The sequence below is a fragment of the Bufo gargarizans genome, chromosome 4 (genome assembly GCF_014858855.1).
Source record: "Bufo gargarizans isolate SCDJY-AF-19 chromosome 4, ASM1485885v1, whole genome shotgun sequence".
Lineage (NCBI taxonomy): Eukaryota > Metazoa > Chordata > Amphibia > Anura > Bufonidae > Bufo > Bufo gargarizans.
The window spans coordinates 283,058,686-283,086,625 of record NC_058083.1 but is presented as its reverse complement, the minus strand read 5'-3'; the positions used below and the strand labels follow the sequence as shown (position 1 = coordinate 283,086,625).

Sequence of the window (27,940 nt, the reverse complement as noted above, 5' to 3'; positions counted from 1 at the left end):
GCCTTCCATGCCATCCACCAGGATGATTATTGATCTCCTTAAGTGGCTGGTAACTATTGAACGCAAGGAAACGGAAAGACAAAGAAAAATCACTTTTTTTCCCCTTTAAATTGAGACATTTTATTGTCAAGTTTCTTAGTGAAATAAAAATCGATCTGCTAATGTCCCACTTACCTTCACCGAATGTTATTTGTTGAAGCGCTTGGAGGGTACTTTGGGTAGACTGCAACTATCTGAATGACGAAAATTGCTTGCCTTTTTCTTTTATCTCGGGGACACAATCTAGTGCTATTAGTGGTTATCTTTATTCCAAAGGATACACTGGTGGCTAAGGGATTGTCACTGTTGTGCACCTATAGCTTTACTGTCGTGCAACTACATTATTATCTGCAGTATTTTATAGAATTTTGCAACTATACTGCCCACGCCTTTCTCTGTATTACTGTTTATGGAGTCTGTGTACTCTTTTTTTATGTTTGTCAGAAAATATGAAAACTTAAAGTGCTTTAAAAAAAAAAAAAAAAAAAAAAAAAAAAAAAAAAAAAAAACATTCCTGGAATATCTGCTGATAAGTGCTATTTTTTTTATTTAAAGGGTAAAAAAAAAAGTTCACCTTAATTATGATCATTTATCGGATCTCCATATATTTCAGATAAAAAACAAAATTATTTTTCCTTTTGAATACAACATTGGTTGTTTCTTGTATGTTGCTTCATTGGAACGGAATAGAGGATCTATCAAATCGATAGGCAGTGAGCTCCACCTAGTGGTGACTGCAGGCACACAAAATATTTTATTCATGAAAAAAAACTAACAAAAATCAAGTCCTCAATTAATAGTTTCCTCTTCATTGACTCAGTAATGCCAAATGTAGCAATCAAAACAGTGAAAATCTCACCAAGCTGAGACCAGACCACTCTTTGCCTGTATGGCAACTTGCTACTGCTGGAGCCTCCCCCCACTGTTCTACTGAGGAAACCAGGCCCCCTAACTAAGCACCACACTTGCTCTAGCAATCTGCTACCCTAAATGAAAGGAATCAGGAGGAAATTAACCTGTGCAATATATCTAGTAGACTGCACTGTTATTGTGCACATTAGGGTACATTCACACTGCATTTGCAGTGCATGTTTAATGTATACACAAGCTCCTGGCACAATTAACACAGCCTTCAAATAAAGAAAGACTCCAAATTGCAAATACTCATAACATAAAATGTTTCAGGCCACCTTATAAAAGTCCTTAACCCCTTCCTGTTAGCGGTCTGGACTCAATGGAACCCGTGGCTAATGTCCGCAACAGCCAGTAATGCCGATCGCAGACATTTAACACTTTAGATGCTGCGCTCAATCCTGATCACGGCCCCTAAAAGCTGAAAACTTAGGCGCGCGCTTCCGGGTGTGCTCCGGCTCCCGCTGGTCGGGATTGGGGAAGTGTTAGCAGCAGCCCCTGTCCTCATTTCATGTAATAACAGTTACATAACAATATTATTAAGGCACAAAAGGATATCAAAGGACCTAGAATCAAGTACACAGATGACATTTTCTAGCCATTAGAGACAGTAGCTGGGTGTAAGAATAGTAGTGCCCCCTCTGGGGTACTATAATTCCCTATGGGAACTATAAAAAAAAAAAAAAAAAAAAAAAAAAAGGAAAAATTCTAATCCACCCTTTCCCCAAAAAGGAAAAAAACAAACCCCCCCCCCCCCACCCAAAAAAAAAAAAACACATCATAGGTATCCTGGTGTGCAAAAAATGTCTGTACTGTTAAAATGTCAAAAATGTAATTCCATATGGAAAACAGCAAAATGAAAACATAAGTCAAAATGGTCGATTCGTAGTTTTTTCGGTCACTTCTACTCCCACAAAAAAAGTCGCACACAGCGCAAACTGGAATCACTGAAAAGTACAGATCGCCCCGCGAAAAAATTAGTCTTCACAGAGCTCTGCACACAAATACAAAAAAAGTTAGAAGGGTCAAATTATGGAGACTAAGAGAAATATTCTTTTTCAAAGTTTTTTTTTGTCCGGTATAAAAACGCAATAAAAAAATAGATATATGTGGTATTTTGCAGATTCGCAATGGCCTGGAGAATTAAAGTAACCGGTGGTTAGTTTTATGGTATAGGGAACGTTGAAAAACCAAAACCCCCAAAAATTTTCACTCCATTTATCATTTATTTTCCGCTTCTCACCACATTGTATGCACATGTAAATAGTACCATTAGAAAGGCCATCTAGTCCCACAAAAAAACAAGCCATCATACAGCTATGTGAACAGAAAAATAATAGCGGATAGGAGTAGTAAATGAAAAGTTGCCTGGTCACGGAAGGGTTAATTAAGCAAGCCATAAACACCAATCGCTTACATAATGTTTTTCATTACTTTGTGTTCCAAAGCATTATTGCTCATCAGTGTAGTGATGGCGACGATAGTCGGTCATGCTGGTGGCCTTATAGGCAGACGCTGCTTGCATGGCTTAACCCCTTAAGGACCAGGCTCATTTTCACCTTAAGGACCAAGCCATTTTTTGCAAATCTGACCAGTGTCACTTTAAGTGCTGATAACTTTAAAATGCTTTTACTTATACAGGCCATTCTGAGATTGTTTTTTCGTCACATATTGTACTTCATGACACTGGTAAAATAAAGTCCAAAAAATAAATTTTTTTGCATAATAAAATACCTAATTTACCAAAAATTTGGAAAAACTAGCAAATTTCAAAGTTTCAGTTTCTCTACTTCTGTAATACATAGTAATACCCCCAAAAATTGTGATGACTTAACATTCCCCATATGTCTACTTCATGTTTGAATTATTTTGGGAATGATATTTTATTTTTTGGGGATGTTACAAGGCTTAGAAGTTTAGAAGCAAATCTTGAAATTTTTCAGAAATTTACAAAAACCCAATTTTTAGGGACCACTACAGCTCTGAAGTCACTTTGCGAGGCTTACATAATAGAAACCGCCCAAAAATGACCCCATTCTATAAACTACACCCCTCAAGGTATTCAAAACTGATTTTACAAACTCCGTTAACCCTTTAGGTGTTGCACAAGAGTTATTGGCAAATGGGGATGAAATTTGAGAATTTCATTTTTTTGCCTAATTTTCCATTTTAACCCATTTTTTCCACTAACAAAGCAAGGGTTAACAGCCAAACAAGACTGTATCTTTATTGCCCTGACTCTGCCGTTTACAGAAACACCCCATATGTGGCCGTAAACTACTGTACGGCCACACAGCGGGGCGTAGAGTGAAAGGTGCGCCGTATGGTTTTTGGAAGCCAGATTTTGCTGGACAGTTTTTTTGACACCATGTCCCATTTGAAGCCCCCCTGATGCACCCCTAGAGTAGAAACTCCATAAAAGTGACCCCATCTAAGAAACTACACCCCTCAAGGTATTCAAAACTGATTTTACAAACTTTGTTAACCCTTTAGGTGTTGCACAAGATTTAATGGAAAATAGAGATACAATTTCAAAATTTCACTTTTTTGGCAGATTTTCCATTTTAATATTTTTTTCCAGTTACAAAGCAAGGGTTAACAGCCAAACAAAACTCATTATTTATGGCCCTGATTCTGTAGTTTACAGAAACACCCCATATGTGGTCGTAAACCACTGTACGGGCACACGGCAGGGCGCAGAAGGAAAGGAATGCCATACGGTTTTTGGAAGGCAGATTTTGCTGGACTGGTTTTTTGACACCATGTCCCATTTGAAGCCCCCCTGATGCACCCCTAGAGTAGAAACTCCAAAAAAGTGACCCCATTTTAGAAAGTACGGAATAGGGTGGCAGTATTGTTGGTACTAGTTCAGGGTAGATATGATTTTTGGTTGCTCTATATTACACTTTTTGTGCGGCAAGGTAACAAGAAATAGCTTTTTTGGCACGTTTTTTTTTTTGTTATTTACAACATTCATCTGACAGGTTAGATCATGTGGTAATTTTATAGAGCAGGTTGTCACGGACGCAGCGATACCTAATATGTATACAATTTTTATTTATTTATGTAAGTTTTATACAATAACTTCATTTTTAAAACCAAAACATTGTTTAGTGTCTCCATAGTCTGAGAGCCATAGTTTTTTCAGTTTTTGGGCGATTATCTTGAGTAGGGTCTAATTTTTTGCGGGATGAGATGACAGTTTGATTGGCACTATTTTGGGGTGCATATGACTTTTTGATCGCTTGCTATTACACTTTTTGTGACGTAAGATGGCAAAAAATAGCTTTTTTTACACCGTTTTTTTTTTTTTTTTTTACGGTGGTCACCTGAGGGGTTAGGTCATGTGATATTTATATAGAGCCGGTCGATACGGACGCGGCAATACCCAATATGTATACTTTATTTTTATTTATGTAGGTTTTACACAATGATTTTATTTTTGAAACAAAAAAAATGATGTTTTAGTGTTTCCATAGTCTAAGAGCCATAGTTTTTTCAGTTTTTGGGCGATTATCTTGAGTAGGGTCTCATTTTTTGCGGGATGAGATGACGGTTTGATTGGTACTATTTTGGCGTACATGCGACTTTTTTGATCACTTTTATTACCTTTTTTGGGAAGTAAGGTGGGCAAAATTTCAATTTTCTCATAGTTTTTATTTTTTTATTTTTATGGCGTTCACTGTGCGGGGAAAGTAACATGGCCGTTTTATAGATCAGGTCGTTACGGACGCGGCGATACCTAATATGTGTAGTTTATTTTTATTTTTTTAATTTTTATTCAGTGATAAATGTTTTTTTTTTCATCTTAACTTTTTTCACTTATTCTTTTTATTTTTTGACCCAGACCCACTTGGTTCTTGAAGATCCAGTGGGTCTGATGTCTGTAAAATACAGTACAGAACCCCTATAGGTTTCTGTACTGTATTTTACTTACACTGAACAGATCTATGCTTTCAGCACAGATCTGTTCAGCACCATGGACAGCAGGACGCCTGAGCAGGCGTCCTGTTGCCATGGGAACCTTCCCCGTCTGCTCAGTTATGGTCAGAACTTCGCAGACGGGGAAGGGTGAGGACGGGGCTTCGGGGGGCTCTCTCCCTCTCCATCGGGGGGCTGCAAAGGCACAGCAGCCCCCCGATCGGAGAGGGAGGGAGCTCCCTCTTACTGTTAACCTTTTCCATACAGCGGTCCGTACGGACCGCTGTATGGAAAGGGTTAAACGGCTGACATCGCATCAACGATGTCAGCCGTTTATACCAGGGTGCCAGCAATGTGCTGGCACCCTGGTATACCCACTGTACACCAACGATTATTCAATGGGAGGCGGGCGGGGGATCGCGATCCCGCCTGCGACACCCCCCCTGCACCACCCGCCGCCATCAAATCATGCAGGGGTGCAGGGGGGGGTGTACTATATTGATTTTAGGCACTCAAGTTTCTGATCCCCGCGGTCAGGGACCGCGGGGATCAGAAACTGCAAAAAGCGCAGCAAACCGCAGGTCTGAATTGACCTGCTGTTTTCTGCGATCGTCGATGCGGGGGGGGGTCAAATGACCCCCCCCTGCATTGTTACAGGATGCCGGCTGAATGATTTCAGCCGGCATCCCGTTCCGATTAACCCCCGCGGCGCCGGCATCGCTATTTAAAGCCATGACGTACCGGTACGTCATGTGTCCTTAAGGACTCGGGAAACATGCCGTACCGGTACGTCATGTGTCCTTAAGGGGTTAAAAGGCAGATGCCTCCGATAGACCTGAGGAGGTTTTCTCTAGACCCAACTGCCATTAAGGCTAGGTCTACACTTAGGCCCCTTTCACACGGGCGTCATTTTTTTTGCCCGGATAAGAGCCGGGTGCGTTGCGGGAAAATGCGCGATTTTTTCTGCGCAAGTGCAAAACATTGTCATGCGTTGCACTCGCGTGAGAAAAATCGCGCATGTTTGGTACCCAAACCCGAACTTCTTCATAGAAGTTCGGGCTTAGGATTGATGTTCTGAAGATTGTATTATTTTCCCTTATAACATGGTTATAAGCGAAAATAATAGCATTCTGAATACAGAATGCATAGTAAACCAGCGCTAGAGGGGTTAAAAAAAAATAAAAAATAATTTAACTCACCTTAGTCCACTTGCTCGCGAAGCCCGGCATCTCCTTCTGTCTCCGCTGCTGATGAACAGGACCTGGGGTGAGCTGCTCCATTAAATACAGGTTAAGGACCTTCGATGACGTCACTCCGGTCATCACATGGTACGTCACATGATCTTTTACCATGGTGATTCACCATGGTAAAAGATCATGTGATGACCGGAGTGACGTCATCGAAGGTCCTTAAGCTCTATTTAATGGAGTAGCTCACCCCAGGTCCTGTTCATCAGCAGCGGAGACACAAGGAGATGCCGGCTTCGCGAGCAAGTGGACTAAGGTGAGTTAAAAAAATTTTTTATTTTTTTTTAACCCCTCTAGCGCTGGTTTACTATGCATTCTGTATTCAGAATGCTATTATTTTCCCTTATAACCATGTTATAAGGGAAAATAATAATGATCGGGTCTCCATCCCGATGGTCTCCTAGCAACCATGCGTGCAAATCGCACGGCATCCGTACTTGCTTGCGGATGCCATCCGATTTTCACACACCCCATTCATTTCTATGGGGCCTGCGTCACGTTGAAATCGGACAATATAGAGCATGCTGCGATTTCAACTGAACGCACAAGTGATGCGTTAAAAACATCGCTCATGTGCACAGCCCCATAGAAATGAATGGGTCAGGATTTAGTGCGGGTGCCATACGTTCGCCGCACGGATCGCACCCGCACGGAAAACTCGCCCGTGTGAAAGGGGCCTTAGACAATAAGGCGCGCAACAGATAGGGCACAACTACACTGCAACATTTGTCACGCAACAATTTTTATAACTGTAGTCTATGGTGTCACAATGCGACATGAAAGTCACAGAAAAATCCATCTCAAAGTTGCAGTGCGACACCATAGACTATCATTATAAAAATTGTTGTGCGACATTGGTGCGGATGTCGTAGTGTAGACCTAGCCTAAAACCCATAACTGAGGCATATCTGCCCCAAACCGGTGGGATGTCGGCTGATGACATGGGCACATCTTCTGTGCCCAATGCCATCCACTGGATGTACTCATGTCCTGTCTGGTAAGAGCACTGCAATTAACATTTGCATAAAGGAGTTAAAAAAGAAGACTGTGCGGTAATCAGCTCAAAACTAATGCCAGGGGCAGCTGTAGGCAGCCACACATGACCCATACAGTGGCAGCTGCAACGGAAACATACGGCCATGTAATTCATGGACATGCCAGATCCAGCAGTGCGCCTCTCTAATGACATTCATATGCCATAATTAGGCATATTAACAGAGGTTGTCCTAACGAGACAAACCCTTTATTCCCAAAATGACAACTCACTAATTTTTGATAGAAGGCACTGCTGGTCCTGGACTCAGATCTGAATTTCATGAAAAATTCGATTAGCTGTAAAGCCAAATTTCCTTGTGCCAATTCATTGAGTTTCCCTGAAATGGCTGTAAAAAAAATAAAAAATAAAAAATAAAAAATTATACTTGCCTCATCCATTTGAGCACAGGGGCCGCCACAGCCATCTTGCTTGAAGATTACGCGAAAAATCTTATTTTTAGGAGCAATCCCTAAAATGCTTTAATATTAAATCTCAGATGCCGCGATCAGCAATGAATGTGGCATTTGAGGGGTTCAATGAAGGTGGCATGGGGGTCCACGGAATCACGGTTCCCTGTCTTTGCCCCCCACTACTTAAGAGAAATATGCGCTTCATGATTAAGTAAATTGTCACAAAGCTACTTTTTTTGTAAAATTCTGCAAAACAGCCGAATCAATTTTGAAGAATGTCAATCAACTCCATTGGTGACCTATCCTCAGGATCCAACACCCTGCACCCTTGCCAATCGGCTGTTTGATGAGGAGGAAACGCTCCATGCGAGTGATGCTACCTGTTCATTACACTGTCCATCGTCTCCCCTGTAGTAATGGCATGGTGTAATTAAAAATACTTTCTCCATTCAAGTGAACAGAGAGTACTTGTCATTACACTGCACCACCGAAACTTCTTTGACAACGCACAGTGTAATAAAGCGTTAATAGCGCGCGCATGGAGCACCGCTTCCTCTTCAACCAGCAGATCGGTGGGGATGCAGGGTGTCGGACCCCCATGGATCAGATATTTTTTTTTTTATCTATCCTGAGGATAGGTCATCAATATAAAACCCCTTTAAAAGGAAATCTGTCACCAGGATAATCGCTATTGAAGTAAAGCCATGGCCTAATAGCCCTTAGTACCTTATTTCCAGATGTGCCTTTGTTCCAGTAATAGATGTTTTCTATCCTCTGAAAATCCAGTTTAATTTGGTATGCAAATGAGCCAGTAAGGTGCCCAGAGGGGCGTCACTCTTGCAGGAAGGAGCCCAGGCACGCCTCCTGCTAGTGCCCAAGCCCGCCCTCATGCTGGGAGCAGGGAAAGGGGGGCAGAGTTATGGCTTGGATGTGATGTAGGAGGGGTGGGTGGACACATTGTGGCAGGAGGCGTGCCTGGGCTCCTTCCTGCAAGAGTGACGCCGCTCTGGGCACCTTACTGGCTCATTTGCATACCAAACAAACTGGATTTTCAGAGGATAGAAAACATCTATTACTGGAACAAAGGCACATCTGGAAATAAGGTACTAAGGGCTATTAGGCCATGGCTTTACTTTAATAGCAATTATCCTGGTGAAAGATTTCCTTTAAGACCGAGCTGTAAGTAATAGATCCAGTGCTTGGCGCATTCTCTTGCTCTACAGGAGGAAGCTCTGACAGCGCTTTGCCTTCTCAGCCAATTGTTTGGTGCACTAGTGACCCACCCCTGCCAGTGACTGGCTTCGTGGGCATTCCCTGTGTGTTGAGATGGTACAGAAAGCAAAACACTGATCGTGCCCTGGTGGGGGAACTGGTGGAGGCTAGTATCACAACTTTTTTTTTTTTTCTATGCCATTCTGATGCTTAAAAAAAAAAAAAAAAAAAATATGATCAGCTGGACACCCCCTTTTTTAAAATGTGGACATTCACTTTGAAGGGGTTATCCAAGTTCTATAATGCCCCCCATATGCCCGGGCCCCTCACAGAGGTTGTATTTACCTCACTCCCCAGCACGGCTGCCACTGCATCTCCCCGTCAAATATATTGACAGCCAATGGCAGGCGACAGGAGCGAGCCTCCCTAGCGTCACCTATGATAATAGGGAAGCTAGTTCCTGTTGCGGTCTGCTATTGGCTAGTCCCACCCCACATGTGTTTTCATCTGCGCGATGGGGAGATGCAGTGGCGCCCGTGCCGGTATGAGACCCAACGTGGGTGCTGGGGAGCAAGGTAAGTACAACCTCTGTGAGGGGCCTGGGCATATGGTGGGGCATTATAGATCTTGGATAACCCCTTTACGTTAGGATAAAGCTGGACTTTGATCTACTATTCAGAAGCATGCTTAGATGCTGGTTTCAGATCACAGTAGGAGGGATACATGAGACATCTTTTATACCTTCCACAGATTTGGTTTCAGTAGATCATGCTTCAGTAACAGGCTGCAGCTGAACTGACAATTCTGTTGGGCACACAATCCAGTTCTCCTTAAAAACGTCGTTTATTGGAGGTATACATTTATAACATGGGATTCCATTTTGCCATACTGAATTTTTATTTTATTTTTGATAGCTTCAGAAATACCTGCATTTCTCTGTGCCGTTGTGATGTAGGCTGGTAATTTAAACATTTAAAGAAGAAACCTGAACGAAGAATCCAGAAAGGCTGCCTAAGGTCATGCTTGGTGGCATCTTAAACTGAAGTAAGAGGGGGAAGGGCAGAAAGAATTCAAGTTAATTTTAGCTACTGCTACTACTCATTACTTCCAGTCAGGCAAACCTTTGTTTCCCTGCAATATCATAGACATTCAGTATAACCAAACCTAAATGACAAATTTAAACTAGGTATTTCCGTTATGAATTTGAAACCATTATTTCACCTTTACGTGCAACATTCTGGGAGATCTTAATAATAATACTAAATATAATACTACTAATACTTTAAAAGGATCTGATTGAATGGCTGTTTCACATACACAGGATAGGGGCACGCTGCTGACCTTGGTTTACTGGGCTCTTTCAGAATGCAACTGAAATGGGTGGGTTAAGCGGCAAGCTGGAGGAAGACAATACTACAAGAACAAAATCTATATAGCACATGGCCTAATAAATATGGCATTCCCTCATAATATTGTATGCTGTCTAAACCTCTCTCCAGTGCCGAGTGCTAAAGAAACATGGGTATATATTTGTCTGCATTCTCTAAAAACACAATCCCCTTCCCCTAATGTGTTATTTAACAGTTATATACTGATATGCAAATGTATGAAATATTTATTGTTCAGCATGTGAGCTGAGCTGGATATACCTTAGAGACTGTCCCTATACTATGTGTAATCATGGACTAATAACCATTGTGGATTACCAAGGCACGGGACAATCACTATTCCACAGGCTAAGCCCTCATGCACACAAATGTATTTTGTTTCAGTGTCCGTTCGTTTTTTTCCGGATAGGATGCAGACCCATTAATTTCAATGGGTCCGCAAAAAATTGTCTGCATCCGTACGTCCGTTGCAAAAAAATAAAATAAAAAAATAGAACAGGTCTATTTTTTGTCCGTTTTGCAGACAAGGATAGGCATGGTTTCAATGTATCTGCAAAAAAAAAAAAAAAAAAAAAAACAGAAGCAATACGGATGCCAAACCAGTGTCATCCGTATTTTTTGAGGAGCCGTGTTTCGCGGACCGCAAAACACATAAGGTTGTGTGAATGTAGCCTAAAGAGGAAAGGAAATGCACCAATGTGTTATAAGATATTATAAAATGCTAAGGAAGGGGTTGTCTCAAGACCCTACTAGGGCGTTCTAGAGGGAGCCTTCACAACAGCCCAATACCGCGTATATTGGGATGCAGGAGGTTCGACCCCACTGATCTGAAATTGATGGCCTAGCCTGAGGACTGGATCTGCAGCCTGTAGATCCCCTTTAATAGGATTTTATCAGACCTGCTTCTAATCATAAAACAAATGTCACTTGTGCTATTAGAAATGACGGTGTAATACCACATACGGTATCTGCATAGGGAGAATAGAAATAAGAGTAAACCTTGCACAGAATGCAAAAAAACAAGTTATTACAAAAAAAAAAAAATATAAACATTTCTCAGTAATCATTAACGTCCACACTCTTCAATGGCTGCAATGTTTCTTTCATTATCATACATCTCTTTTTAAAAGAGTTATCCACCTTGAAGTGAACAGAAAATAAACTTCATCAAGCTCCGACAGGACTCCCAACAAGCACATTTTTTGGACTTTGATGTTTGCACCCTAAATATGCAAGCTCATTTTTCCGTTTCACTTCCCACTCTAGTCTTTAAAATGCCTTAATCTCCTGCCCTCGGATGTTGACTTTATAAGAACAAAGGTCAGGGGTTAGAAAGAGACAGGCCTCAAAAGACTGAGACCATCAACTTCTGCCTGAAGGAATTCTTCACCGCGAAACAAGCTTATATGTAAAGGTTCTAAAACATTGCTCACATAGAGGTAAAAACGTACCCTGGATACTAACGCCTTGTATTTCTGGAAAACACTTCATATTTTAAAGTATTAAAATCAGAGCATCAGAAACTGCAAAGCTTGTTGAATATATGGAGCCAGTGCAGTAAACTGACACCTTATGCAGAAAGGGAAGGGAAAAAGACAAACAAATCAGAAGCTTCCAAGCATCACAATAACACTAGCAAACAACATAAAAAAAACGTGTACTGGCAAGACTACAAAGACGACCTACACAAGACTACTTAGATCATCTTTTCTAAAATCTCATTTGGTAAAACGGAAACTATTCACTTTGGTACCAAGCCAAGGTAAAACCATGAGTTGTTAGCCCAGTGTAACGGTATAATATTACCTTCATGACAGCATATACATCAGCATTCCCTCCACCATGGATATCTTGGCAGCAAAACGATAGTGAAGACGATTTCACGTCTTTGCTGTGCTGGCTACAATAGTCTGGCGGATCGCCTATTAACTTGGAAGCTGTTGTCAAAGCAACTACTGTATAACAGATATGCAATGCTTCAAAAAGAAAGTGCCCGACGACTTGAATGCTGGAATCGGCTTTTATTTCCACTGCAAACACAAGGCACGCTTTTTTTTTTCCTGCATATAATTTATTTTATGCACTTATATAGCGCTTTCCAGACATTAGCATCACACTGTCCCCAATGGGGCTCACAATCTAAGGTCCCCGTCAGTATAATTCCAACAAAACCAGATAAACTGTACAATAAATATCACATTTTATCTGAACGTCCTCTCAGCTTTGTTTTCCAACTACGCACGTGCATCTGCTTTCAGTATGCACTAGATTCCGCACTCATTGTGTACATTTAACTCCTAAAAAGGCAGCGCATCTGTCACAGCAGTCTTCATTTTAACGCCATTCAATGAAATATGGAGCTCTGGCCATTTTCTCCAATGAATCATTTGCATCTGCAAACAATGCATGAGCAGCATCTTCAAGGAGCGAAGCAGATGCTGTTTTCATCAACTGAAACTGTCAGCCCTGAAAAACAAATGGCTTCAAAACGTTTGGAGAAGCCTTGTCACCGCATTAGGTTCTGCCGAGATCAAATACCCACTGAGGGCCAACAAGTGGACAGATCTGAATTCATTCAGGAGCGTAAGAGAAAGGGTTAGAATGAACACACGGCTCCACCGTTGAACTGGCTAAAATGTGTCCGTTATTGAGCACACTTTAATGTCAATGTAAGTTTACAATTCAGTCCTCTTCCTGAATGAACTAGATATCTGGTCGGATGCAGAAATGGCTATGTAGACATCTATGTGCATATATATATACACATATATACACGCAGTGGTTAGAACCGCTCACACAGCAGAGTAACTGCGGATTGTCCATGTAGAATCTACAGGGGTACACAAGGTACCAGGACTAGAAAAAATTAAGATACAGTATTAATACTTTTTCTGAATTGTCAATTAATACTACTTAGGCTGGCCTCCGCCAGAACCGTAACTGGGCTAGGATACACCTTTTATTTGGGCTCTGTTGGTATCATAGCTACTGTTCTAACATGATTCAGGTCAAGTCCCTGAGGAATCAGTTATGACTTTTTTTTATTTATTTTTAAACCATTTTAATGGATCCCATTCGGGGTTGCCAACCGTCCAGAAATTAGGTGACTTTTCCTGTGTCTGTGAAAAAAGTACCCGCCTAGATTATTTTGGTGGTAATTCTCAAATTACAGCTCACAGTAAATGCTGGTAATGAGTTCTTATAAGTATATTGAGCTGTAGACATGGATTACTTCTACATTTTATCATTCAATATGGTTTTCCAAATAGTCTGTAAAACATGTGGGAAGTCAGTGATTTGGGGATAAGTTGTCCAGAAACCTAGAAAGATTCTGGTTGGCAATCCTGACTTCCAGGATACAGCAGTGCATTTTCTTACAATGCAGGCCTGAATGTGTAGCATGCTAAATATCAAACAAAAGGCACACGAAGCAAGCATGCACACCAGAATATCACAAAGCTTTACTGAACGCTAGGCAACGCTAAGACAATGAAGAGACAAGCAGACCGGGGTTCAAGCAGCGTGCTAACAAAACCCTGACAAAGTAAATGTGAATAAAGCCTTGGTTTACATAAAAATACTAAATGAAAGCAGAAATATATGAAAGTCTTGTAATGCATAACTCTAGCCATTCCATGTCACCAAAATAGTGCGTTCAACTAATACCATATATGCACACACACAAATAGCTAGTAAAATGACACATGGTAGGAGGGATGCCCATTCACGTTCTTACTACCCACATACCTGCTCCGATATACATATGCAAATATGGAAAAAAATGCTTAAAATGTTCCCCCCACAAATGATTTCATTTTGTCATCCTTCCCACTCTCCCGTCTCATACTGCATGGAAAGGACTTCCCTGCTAGGGTTGTAGCTATTGTTTTTACTGTGTTTTTTTTACAATGCAGTAAAATATCATGTTCACGGGTTCAATATGTATACATTTTTTAAGGTTTTAGTACTTTTGCCCAATAAAACCATGTTTTATGGAAATAAGTCAATTCTGTGTTGCTGCATTTCAAGAGCCATACTTTATTTTTTATTTTTTAGTCAATGTGGACTTACAGGAAAGGTGTACTTTTTATTTTTATAATTTTTGTGTACTTATTATACATTTAACTAATTTCCCACAAAATTCTCTAGCACTGCCTAATAAGCAGATTCCTCTGGCAGCCTTCATTAGGTCCCTGGCTGCCATATTGATGACCCACAATTGTGTCGGCAAGTGCAAATTGGCCGACAAAGTTGAAACCTTGGATGTAGAGGCTGCCATTGATCGGACCCAACATCTAACAGTCTAAACAGCCAGGACTGGAGGTTTCTCAGATTTGGGGTGTTACAGTAGGAGCTGGAATAATTTTTATTTATTAGACAGCTATTAAACATCGTAGCGTCACCTATTGGTCCCTTTGGTTTGCACACGGTTGCCCCTTTGACACAACTGCCCCTATAAGGCTACATGTGGAATGTAGCCTAAAAGGAGCAGATAATCCAAATAAAAGATACATTTTAAACCATATATAGATGCATTTCTTCTAAATAGAATCTGAAAGCAAAGGGGGATCAAGCATTAAAGAGGACCTTTCATGGGTCCAGACATTATGAAATAAGTAGGGGGTTGTGTAGGGCATAGAGCAGGGATGTAATATCGCTTACTAGTGTGTCTGTCGGTCTCCGTTCCCCAGCTGTGCGCCTGTTGAATTCTCCCGCCTGGTATGCTAATGAATATCATCGGTACAGAGAGGAGGAGACTGTCCCGTTTCTCCCTGTAGCGCGGTCCAATCACAGCGGACAGCATCACAGCCAGGGAGAAAAAAAGCTCACCTCCCTTGCTGTGATGCTCTCTGCTGCAATTGGAGCGCGTTACAGCCAGGAAGAAACAGGGCAGTCTCCTCCTCTCTGTACCGATGATATTCATTAGCATACCAGGCGGGAGAATTCAACAGGCGCACAGCAGGGGAACGGAGAGACGGACAGACACACTAGTAAGCGATATTACATCCATGAATTATGCCCTACACAACCCCCTACTTGTTTCATGTCTGGACCCATGAAAGGTCCTCTTTAAAAAACTGAGTGGACATTCCTCAAATGCCAAAGTTTTTATTTTCTGTGAGTGAAATGAAGTAAATGCGACACTAGCACAATGTGCTGGAAGAACAGCACATCGTACATAGAATGTTAAAGCTATACAGTATATGGGACCAAATGCCCAATCAATATAAAGCCAACATGTTTACTTTTCCCAGCCTATTTCATATTATTAACAGTTTAAGATGAAAATCCGGAAATACCTATAACAAATCTGTTCAGAGAACATTAAATGATCTGACCAGTTGAAGAGAAATAGCCACAGACACACAGGTTATTGGCACAAATACTTCTCATCAGTTCAGGGTAAATGCGGACAGGTCAGTAAAAGAGACACTATGTAACCTGATTTTTACAGTTAGCACATTCATTAAAGCGGTTGTCCGGGTTCAGAGCTAAACCTAGACATAACCCCTTCTTTACTCATTCAGCAAGAATGAGTGGAGCATTTCACGCTCCGATGCTCCCCTTTGCCCTGCATAGCGCAGGGCATGGCTTCCTCTTTACCTCTGGTGACGTACCGGGCTTTTCATTGGTATGCTAGACAGACGTTTCCACCTAGCAGTGAGCCTGGTGACGTCACCAGCACTAATGGGCAGTCCTTAGCACTGCCCTTTTTCCAAAGTCCCCATAGAGGTAAATAGAAAAGTGCTCTTTATTCACTTCCATGGGAGTTCTGGAAATGGCTGAGCGCACTCACTGGGCTACTTTCGGGCACGTCACTGCTGAATCCAGTCATTGGCTGTGGTGGGAGCAGATGATCGTGGCCATGCCAAAGACAAAATAAACAAACCGCAGACCTGGAGCCACAGGAGCCAGTGCGCAAGACCAAACCTGCGGACAGCAATAAGTATTAATATTTCCCTAGCGGAGGCAGGCTCCTTTTTAAACACACAAATTTCTGAATTTCCAGAGCCTATATATAAAATATATCTATCTTATCAAACTTTTTTAGAGGACAAATTCATAGATTCCTTACAATTATGAAGTATATAGCAGTGTTTTACAGTGCATTACATATTTACTAGAGATATCTCAGGTATTGAGAAATTGTATTGCAATTGTAGCCCAATTACTTACATGATAGTAAAAAAATTGCCAAATGTTACCATTTTACTACAGCAAATTTATTTAAGTTATTAGCCATTTATGAAGGAGTTAGAGTGATAAGATGCAGGAGTCCGTCAGAACCTTAACTTACTGACCACAGCCCCGAATGAGACCTCTAGTGAGCCAGAGTACAAGTTCTAATGGCCCTCATCTGAATGGAGTTATAGTGGAAATGTTGGTCCACCACTCCATTCAGTTCAATGGTAAACAATGTGACTGCATCCAAGGGGTGTTGCAGTACCAAAAACTCTCCCCCCCCCCTAAAAATGGAATATACATTGGTTAATTAATCAAGAAAACTAAGAAAAAAGCTTTACCGAACCATTCATTTCACAAGAACAGAACTCAGTCTCATTATGGTGAATGGAATGATGGTCAGTCATGTGCACAACCATTTAGATGAGAGATTCAGGGTCCGCTGTGGGTTCCAGCAGTTAGGTCCTCTGTGGATCGTTCATAAATTATGTTTATGAGAACCCCTTTAAATCAGTCTTTCCAAGTTTTCCAAATCATGAATCCGTTTCCTAGCATGTGAATAGGCTTTCGCTTTAATGGGGGGCAGTAGTATGACAGTTTTCCCGAAAGTCTTCTTTTAAACCACTTATATGCTAGCCCATCAGGCTGTGAACTAGGCAGAGAATTTCTAGTTTCTCTGTCATGTACCATGCAGGTTTGTCCCACAGTGCTCCTAACCAAGTGCTAACCCGACTTCACATCACCAAACCTGGGACAAGGAGTAATGAAGCTAAAGTGTCCACCTTACACATCATTTCCAAATTCCAGACAAATAATCCACGTTATAGGAGAAGCACTACAGAGTGAGGTAGATGCAGGTTGTGGCAGTAATATAACAGTGCTGAACAACATTGCACATCAAACACACAACTAAATGACAAAAAGCTTTTATTTTCTGCCACAAATCTTGGCTACTGCAATAGAAAAATACAGTCAGTGTCGTAACAGGTCACCGTTGGTTGGTGGCCGTGGCGTTCAACGTCTTGTTCCTTTTCAATAGCATCCATTTTATCTGAGGGCCTTGTGATTACCTCCCGTTACTTAGCAACACAAGCACCGAGGACTGAAAAGCTCTACCTGACACGGCAGATCACGCAGGACCCGCATTTTCTGGTTGCCTGGCAACCTCTACATTATACAATCTTTTGGAGATGCTGCACTAAAAATTTCAGTAGATAATGTGTTTCACAGGACAAAAAGGAACAGTCTCAATGGGGCATAGTTTTTACTTCAATCCTGTGTTTTTCATAAATTTTTAGGCCATCTAAATAGATCTGATTCAGCAGGTTGTAAAAACAACTGGAACAACAGGCATTTTTTGTGTTTTTAGGTTAGCTTAGCTGTGTGCAAAATGTGAAATATGACAATGAATTATAGGAATTTACAGCAAGAAAATCCAGGAGAAGACTCCATTCATCACAAGGAATGATGTGCACTACCACATTCATGGTGTAGCTGTACATAACCGGACCCGACACCACTTACACTACACACAGCTTACACTAGTTTGTTTCGGAGCTAGCAAATTCAATTAAAACTAAAGCTTTTTTCTTTTTTTTGCAGCACAGGAGGGGCTTTAATAGGGTCAAAAAATGAAACCGCCTTACAGTGCCATCCCAATCTAGTTAATCTGCAGATCTGCCATTAAATTAGGATGCTAGATATATGTATACTCGCCAACCTTTCAGTTGTGTCCCAGGAGGATGAAGATTTTATTTTATTTTTTTAACATTGGAGTTCCCAGTTTTCTCAAATCATGTGCCTTTTCCAAATAGGCTGCATCCATTTTCATGACTTCCTCAATGCACATTTGGGAGCTGGGGCCGATAATGCAGCACACCAGCGCCACATACAGTTAATGTTCATGAAAAGTTGCTTTCCAGGAGAAAGCAACCCTCCATGTGGTGCCTGAGGGTCTGCCCTTTTCACCAGAGAATCCTGGATGTTCCAAAAGAGTTGGCAAATATGGATATTCATCCTCCTGGCTACACTGGACATCAGCAGCTAAGACATCTACTGGTAGGTAGCAGTAAGGAGGAGTTGAAATTCTTGCATGTACGGTTGTGTTCAAAATAATAGCAGTCAGACATCACTAACCTTATCAATCACCAATGTTTTTGGTAGAAATAAAATTTCTACATGGCAAATAATTTACTAGCAGGTGTAGTAGAGTAATAGAAACCCAACAGTCATGACATGCATGCGGCTGATTCTCTGTAATTCAATCACTTATTGATAGGGGCATATTCAAAATAATAGCAGTGTGGAGTGAGGTAATTCATTCATTGAAAGACAGGTGCCAATTATTGCCCTTATTTAAGGAAGGAGGGCAGCAAATGTTGTACATGCTGGTTACAGTGCATTTCTCTCTGAAATTCTGAGGAAAATAGGTTGTTACAGACATTGTTCAGAAGAACAGTGTGCCTCGATTAAAAATTTGATTGTAGAGGGGAAAACATATAAAGAAGTGCAGAAAATGATAGGCTGCTCAGCTAAAATGATCGTAAATGCTTTAAAATGGCAACCAAAACCTGAAAGACGTGGAAGAAAGCGAAAAAATAGCCAAAATGGCAAGGACTCAGACAATCAGCTCCAGGAAGATCAAAGAAGGTCTAAAGTTACCTGTGAGTACAGTTACAATTAGAAGATGCCTATGTGAAGCCAGAGCTATCTGCAAGAAGCCCCGCAAAGTCCCACTGTTGAAAAAAAAAGGCATGTGCTGAAGAGTTACAATTTGCCAATAAGCACATTGACTGGCCTAAAGAGTCATTTTGTGGACTGATGAAAGTAACATTGTTCTTTTTGGGTCTAGTGAGTTTGTCAGACGACCCCCAAACACTGAATTCAAGCCACAGTACACTGTGAAGACACAAGCATCATGATATGGGGATGTTTCTCATACTATGGTGTTGGGCCTATTTATCGCATACCAGGGATCATGGATCAGTTTGAATACATCAGAATACTTGAAGAGGTCATGCTGCCTTATGCTGAAGAGGAAATGCCCTTGAAATGGGTGTTCCAACAAGACAACGACCCCAAACGCACCAGTCAACGTGCAACATCTTGGTTCCAGACCAACAAGATTGACGTTATGGAGTCGCCAGCCCAATCCCCGGATCTTAATCCAATAGAAAACTTGTGGGGTGACATCAAAAATGCAGTTTCTGAGGCAAAACCAAGAAATAGAGAAGAACTGCGGGATGTAGTCCAATCATCCTGGGCTGAAATACCTGTTCACAGGTGCCAGAAGGTGGTAGACTCCATGCAACACAGATGTACAGCAGTTCTCAGAAACAGTGGTTATACAACTAAATATTAGTTAAGTGATTTAAACAAAAGCAAAATCTACAAACATTTTTCAGTTTATATAGTGAATGTCTGAGTTTGTAAAGAAGAATACAAACACTGCTATTTTTTTTTGAACAGTCTAATCACTTTTCTTCAATTTCTTTTAGAGGAACAAAACAAATTTGATATATTTTTCTTCATGTTTTGATTTGGAATAGAATGTGTAGTGTTTCCAATGCATTTGTGTGTATGGAAATAAAAGCTATAAGAACGATTTTGAGCTTTAATCACTTTTTAGAACACACTGCTATTATTTTGAACACAACTGTATGTTCCTGTTACTATTTAGTAAAGCAGCCTTTTTTAAAGGTGTTGTTCACTGGTGGTGGTGGGGCGTTTGTTTGAGGGAAACCTCCCCAGTGTGGCCTGGACCTCCAAAGGTTATCATACTTATCAAATCCTCGCCTCCAGGGTCCAGCTTCTTTGCTCCCCCTCAAATATCCTGTTTTCTTCTATGCGTTAACATAAGGATTGATGCAGGGCACCTGGCCACAGCAGCAAATGACTGGCTGTGTCCTCCCACGCCTCATGTCACTGGGTCACATGGGGTGCAGGGGGGCATGTTACTGCTGTGGCCAGTTACTGGTTGCAGTGCCCAAATGACCCGCATTACACCAGATGTTGACACAGGGAGACTGGAGATCTGAAGCAGCAGCAGGCAAGCCAAACAGCTGGAACCAGGCAGCGGGGATCGGGCAAGTACGATTCCTTCCACAGGTCCGACCCCTTTGAAAGGTTTGCCCACATTTAGGGTCCATTCACACTTCGGCAAAATGGATCCGTTCCACAACGGATCCGGACCCATTCATTTCAATGGGGCCAGAAAAGATGCAGACAGCACTGTGTGCTTTCCGCATCCTCACTTACGTTCCGCAAAAAAAATAGAACATGTCCTATTCTTGTCCACAGACGTTGCGGAACGGATCCAGACCCATTCATTTCAATGGGGACACATAATGTGCGGATCTGGAAATGTGGACCCGCCAATGTCAGTGTTTTGCAGGTCCATGGATCCGCAAAACATATACGGATGTGTGAATGGACCCTTAGAGTGTAGATATACAGTAGATTTATCACAGTGACTGATGCTGGCTAATAAAGCTGTTGCATCTTTAGACTGTCTAATCTAAGTTTATGCCACCTATAAGTTTTTACAATTTTTTATTTTTTCTTGCACACAGCGGTGCATTTAGGTCACATCCCATTTCCTGTGAAGCCACGTCCCTTTATCAGACAAAGGCGTGTATAAAAAATAAAAATAAAGTTAGAAAGACATATAAAATAAATTGTGCACATCTTGTATGTCAGTTTCTGGGGCATTTTCAATAGTAAATCTGCCTCAGCGTCTTTTAAAAGAGAACCCATCATGAAATTGGAGTGCCATCTGCGGCAGGTTAAGGAGAAACGGAAGCTGAGCAGGTCGGTGTATAGTTTTATCAGAAATGATTCAGCAAAACCTGAATTTAAATTTAAATCTCTGCTCTTTCTACCCTTAGAAGTCATGTGGGTAGTGCTCCTCTGTGCACACAAAGTGTCAAATGAGTAAGATGGCCAACCTGACTTCTAAGCATAGAAAAGGCATAGAATAAATTACTGTACAACTTATCCTGAATAATTTCCAACTAAACTATATATCAATCAGTTGCTCCCGTTCTATACATGTACAGGTGAAACTCGAAAAATTTGAATATCGTGCAAAATTCATTTATTTCAGTAATGCAACTTAAAAGGTGAAACTAACATATGAGATAGACTCGTTACATGCAAAGCGAGATATTTCAAGCCTTTATTTGGTATAATTTAGATGATTATGGCTTACAGCTTATGAAACCCCAAAGTCACAATCTCGGGTCCCCTTTGCTCAGGGGGTATGGAATATTAGCTGACTAGAGGGTGACACTTTGAGCCTAGAATATTGAACCTGTTCACAAAATTCTAATTTTAAGCTGCATTAATGCAATTCCTTTTAAATTGCATTACTGAAATAAATGAACTTTTGCACGATATTCTAATTTTTAGAGTTTCACCTGTATGCTGCCTGCAGACTGCACTGCATATTCATGGCGACAGGTTCCCTTTTAGCAGTGGAATGTCTTTAATTACAACTGTACGGTTCACAATAATTTGGATATTTGTTTGTAATGTAATCCCTATGATGGAAACAACCTGACCTGCTCAATAGGAAGTCATCAGAAATGAAACCAACATACCTATCGCCTTTTGGTTTTCGTTTCTGAATCATCTTTCCCTTGATTCTTCTTTCACTTCCTATGCAGGGATTGCCACCTGGGCCGGTTACTCGTAACGACTCAAGTCCTTTGGAAGATTTCTTAAATGTAAATTCAACTGGCTCTCCTTCTTTAAGACTTCTAAAACCTTCCATATAAAGTTTGCTCTGCAAAAAAAATTACAAAAAGAAATTAAAAAAATAAAAATAAAATTCTGAATGACCACTGCTTTTACCATTACTGATATTGACTATCAAGCTCCATGAAAACTCCACGCTGAAATAGTCCCATAATTTTCATTAGGGCACAATATCCTTTTTTGTCGTTTAAAGCACATCGGTCACATAAATATGTTGTTCGATGGAATGGCAGAATATTACAAAAAAATAGATTTATTCTTCTATTAGTCAAAATGGCAGAAAAAATATTGACCTCTTTAGCTAAAAGGAGCAATTACGGAATATCAGTTATTCACAGGCTGCTATACAGTATATAAAATAATACATAGCAGCCTGTCAATCACCGCCGCCAGGGGCGTGGAAAGGCTGAGAGCAGCCAAATGACAATATTTTGGTCCTTTTTGGCTAACAGAACTGACCTGTCCCTTTAATATACTGTACTTACAAAGGGCAGCATTTTTAGATGATAGATCTGCTTTAAAGGGGTTGTTCGGTTTCAAATATTGCCGATAGGTCATCAATATCATATCAGCGGGGGTCCGACTCCCGGCACCCCTGCCGATCAGCTGTCTGAAGATACTGCAGCGCATTCTCTTCGCTGTAATTACAGCTCCTTTGTCCATTCACTTGAAAGGGAAAGAGCAGTTGTAGTTATTCTGCATCCCATTCAAGTGAATGGGAAGGGGGAGCTGTAATTACAACTTAATGTCGATGGCGAGCCAGTAAAGATAGAAGAGAACGCAACGCTCTTCATAAAGCAACTACATATAATCTGGTGACAATGAGGTTTTCAGAGCACTGTTAATTGCAACAACTAATCCTGTTTTTTCTATGTCATTTTCTAAGATAAGTCCTGAAAAGCAAAATTTTTCATTTTTTTTTTTTTTTACGTTTTTTGAATTATGTAGACTTTGGACATATGTGAAAGTGGAGTGAGATGTACAGACGTGGACAAAATTGTTGGTACCCTTTGGTCAATGAAAGAAAAAGTCACAATGGTCACAGAAATAACTTTAATCTGACAAAAGTAATAATAAATTAAAATTCTATAAATGTTAACCAATGAAAGTCAGACATTGTTTTTCAACCATGCTTCAACAGAATTATGTAAAAAAATAAACTCATGAAACAGGCATGGACAAAAATGATGGTACCCCTAGAAAACACAGAACATAATGTGACCAAAGGGACATGTTAATTCAAGGTGTGTCCACTAATTAGCATCACAGGTGTCTACAACCTTGTAATCAGCCATTGGGCCTATATATATGGCTCCAGGTAATCACTGTGTTGTTTGGTGATATGGTGTGTACCACACTCGACATGGACCAGAGGAAGCAAAGGAAAGAGCTGTCTCAAGAGATCAGAAAGAAAATTATAGACAAGCATGTTAAAGGTAAAGGCTATAAGACCATCTCCAAGCAACTAGATGTTCCTGTGAGTACAGTTGCACATATTATTCATAAGTTTAAGATCCATGGGACTGTAGCCAACCTCCCTGGACGTGGCCGCAGGAGGAAAATTGATGACAAATCTAAGAGACGGATAATCCGAATGGTAACAAAAGAGCCTAGAAAGACTTCTAAAGAGATTCAAGGTGAACTTCATGCTCAAGGAACATCAGTGTCAGATCGCACCATCCGTCGTTGTTTGAGCCAAAGTGGACTACATGGGAGACGACCAAGGAGGACACCATTGTTGAAAACGAATCATAAAAAAGCAAGACTGGAATATGCCAAACTACATGTTGACAAGCCACAAAGCTTCTGGGAGAATGTCCTGTGGACAGATGAGACAAAAATCGAAGTTTTTGCCAAGGCACATCAGCTGTATGTTCACAGACGAAAAAATGAAGCATATCAAGAAAAGAACACTGTCCCTACTGTGAAACATGGAGGAGGCTCTGTTATGTTCTGGGGCTGCTTTGCTGCGTCTGGCACAGGGTGTCTTGAATCTGTGCAGGGTACAATGAAATCTCAAGACTATCAAGGAATTCTAGAGAGAAATGTACTAGCCAGTGTCAGAAAGCTTGGTCTCAGTCGCAGGTCATGGGTCTTGCAACAGGACAATGACCCAAAACACACCGCTAAAAACACCCAAGAATGGCTAAGAGGAAAAAATTGGACTATTCTAAAGTGGCCTTCTATGAGCCCTGACCTCAATCCTATTGAGCATCTTTGGAAGGAGCTGAAACATGCAGTCTGGAAAAGGCACCCTTCAAACCGGACACAACTGGAGCAGTTTGCTCATGAGGAGTGGGCCAAAATACCTGCTGAGAGGTGCAGATGTCTCATTGACAGTTACAGGAAGCGTTTGATTGCAGTGATTGCCTCAAAAGGTTGCGCAACAAAATATTAAGTTAGGGGTACCATCATTTTTGTCCATGCCTGTTTCATGAGTTTATTTTTTTACATAATTCTGTTGAAGCATGGTTGAAAAACAATGTCTGACTTTCATTGGTTAACATTTATAGAATTTTAATTTATTATTACTTTTGTCAGATTAAAGTTATTTCTGTGACCATTGTGACTTTTTCTTTCATTGACCAAAGGGTACCAACAATTTTGTCCACGTCTGTAAGTGTAATGATAAATCTGGCCCAAAGTCTCTTTTGGCCAAGTCAGATTTATTAATGGTCCTTTAATACAGTGATGAATGTGGTTTGATGGTAGCAGTTTATCCTTCAGAAAGCGGCTTTACAAAAGTGGCACGTCTTTATGAAAAAGTCACATGTTATAATAAAAAGTTGCATAAGATAAGCATGGAGTGAAATTGCGCAATTTTTTTGTGACTTTTTAATTTGTAGCAATAGTAAATCTGTCTAGCGATTCGGTTACATAAGAAAACACGTCCACTTTCAGAAAACTGGCGAGCATAGCGCAGAGCCACTAAGTCGCAAATTTTTGCGTAGTTTTAGCGATTGCGCAAAAATTTGCGACTTTTTCACTCCATTATTTTGACTTGAGCTATTGATAAATCTGGCCCTTTGACTATGCAGATTTTTTTCTGGTGTTTTCATACTTCATACTGGTGGAGCCTATATTCAGTCTAGCCATTAGATATAGCTTGAAAGCCTCCAAGGATTTAGTGCTGGCAACAGTTTTTATTTTTTTATTCTAGTTTTCTTTTAATCAAGCAGCGAGTAGAGGAAGGCTCCCAACACCGCTTTAGGCTTCGTGCACATAGATGCGTTCCTATTTTGGTCTACAAACAACAAATCCACAAAATCTGAATACATTATGTAAGCAATCCGTATTTTTCTCACCCCCATAAATAGATAGGATCCCTTTTGTCCACAATAGGACGTGCTCTATAGTTTTCAGAACAACCACATGGATCCAAATGTAGATTGCACACGGATGAAAAATACTGCAGAGGAGATTAGATCCCCAAAAGTTCAAGTCCCAGAGTAGGACAAAAAAAAAGTACTGTAATATATATTTTATGAGGTATCACCATCTGTTTTAAAAGCAGATAAAGTAAAATGTTGATTTTTTTTAATTTATAAATAAAAAAATATAAAAAAAAAAAACAAAGTCGCCACCTGGATTTAACTAAGCAAATAGTTATGAGCCTCCTATTGGATAATTACTGCATGGGCGATTATCTTTCAGCTGGCAATAAGTTATTTATTTAACCCCAACTGGTGCAATGAGTTGCTTCTCATTTCTTAAACAACCATGTCAAAGACACATTTCGTGGTTGTGGAAAAGATGTTAGTCTGTTTGAGAAGGGTCAAATCATTGGCATGCATCCAGCAGAGAACATCTAAGGAGATTGCAGAAACTACTAAAATTGGGTTAAGAACTCTCCAAACGCATTATTAAAAACTGGAAGGATAGTGGAGACTCATCGTATTCGAGGATGAAATGTGGCGGGAAAAAAATCCTGAATGATCGTGATCGGCGATCACTTAAACGTTTGGTGAAATCAAATCGGAAAAAAAAAAAAACAACAGTAGAACTCAGGGCTATGTTTAATAGTGAAAGTAAGAGCATTTCCACACGCACAATGCAAAGGGAACTCAAAGGATTGGGACTGAACAGCTGTGTAGTCGTAAGAAAACCACTAATCAGTGAGGCAAACCAGAAAAAAAAGGCTTCAATTTGCTAGGGAGCATAAAGATTGGACTCTGGAGCAATGGAAGAAGGTCTTGTGGTCTGATCAGTCCAGATTTACCCTGTTCCAGAGTGATGGGCGCATCAGGGTAAGAAGAGAGGCAGATGAAGTGATGCACCCATCATGCCTAGTGCCTATTGTATATTTTTTCTTCCCTGATGGCTCGGGCATATTCCAAGATGACAATGCCAGGATTCATCGGGCTCAAATTGTGAAAGAGTGGTTCAGGGAGCACGAGACATCATTTTCACACATGGATTGGCCACCACAGTGTCCAGACCTTAACTCCATTGAGAATCTTTGGGATGTGCTGGAGAAGGCTTTGCGCAGCAGTCAGACTTTACCATCATCGATGCAAGATCTTGGTGAAAAATGAATGCAACACTGGATGGAAATAAATCTTGTGACATTGCAGAGGTTTATTGAAACAATGCCACAGCAAATGCGTGCTATAATCAAAGCTAAAAATGGTCCAACAAAATATTTTTGGTGGCGACTTTTTTTTTTGGGGGACGGGCAGTGGCTATGGACTCAAATTTACCACTGTCATGAAGATGATCTCAGAATGGCTTGGATAAGTAAAAGTGTTAAATTATTACCACATAAAGTGACACGTCAGATTTGCAAAAAATGGTCTGGGCAGAAGGGCGAAAACTGGTCAGGGGTAGAAGATGTTAATCAGGTGTGAACTACAGTTATATCCATTTTCAAACCACTGGCTAGGGAGGTTGCTGGTGACACACGCCCATTAAAGAGACCTCTGAGAAACCACAATAATCAGTAAATCTCTTTAAAAGTTGCAGATTTGGAATCTAATTTTAATCTTTTTCCACTCCATTATATTCCCCTGCAGTGTGCCGATGATAGAGAGGGGTCCTCGCATCATACATACTGTATAATAAAGACTCATGCACATGACCGTTTATCTGTGTCCAATCCGCAGATTCAAGAGGAAAAAAAAAAAAAAAAAAAAAAAAGGACATTCGACTCTGTTTGCAGATCCCTTACTACTATTCGATTCAATGGGTCCTCAAAAACAGATGTCACAGAAATGCTATCCGTATACGGTCAGTTTTTTTTTTTGCACACCGTTGCTAGGTGACCTGGAACTCAGACCCGGAAATACGATAGACATACGGATGTAATATGGTCGCAAAATAAGGAAAAACAGAACAGATGCAGAACAAACTAGGATAAAATACGGATTTCAAAACAGACTAGAAATTCATGTTACTGCTGTAAAAAATGAAAAAGTCGTCCTAGGACTCCATCAGTATACAGCATATGGCACAAAAATGCATGCAAATAAAAATCTTAAAGTATACAGAATCAGCATCTTTTGGAGGGGTTGTCTAGGATTTTTTTTTATTTGCTCCACAGTCAGCTGTAACTGGGGAGAAATCCATACTCATCTGTCCCCCACCACTTTGTTCTGGCTCCTTGGCTCTCTTTACTGAACCTTCAATCCAAGTGGCAAATCACTACTGGGTCATGTGCTGCTTGGTGGCATGTCACCGTTGAGGTCAGTCCCTGGTTCAGCAGTGCATGGGTCTGTCTATTCAGAAATTGACAGATTGGGACCAAAAAAAATCCTGGTAGCCAAAACGGAGCAGCGTCCGAGACATGTCAAATGTTTTCATCGGTGGAGTGCATATCACGTTCTCTCCTTGCTGCAG

At 40.8% G+C, this 27,940-nt stretch overlaps 1 protein-coding gene across 1 annotated transcript in view; it reads right to left on the bottom strand.

The window, feature by feature from the left end:
- LIN28B (lin-28 homolog B) overlaps nucleotides 1–27,940 on the bottom strand; it is a 96,906-nt gene that overhangs the window by 28,939 nt on the left and 40,027 nt on the right. The window contains exon 3 of the mRNA XM_044292391.1: nucleotides 21,949–22,133. Within this exon, the coding sequence (XP_044148326.1) occupies nucleotides 21,949–22,133 (185 nt within the window). The remainder of the gene's footprint in view (nucleotides 1–21,948; nucleotides 22,134–27,940) is intronic.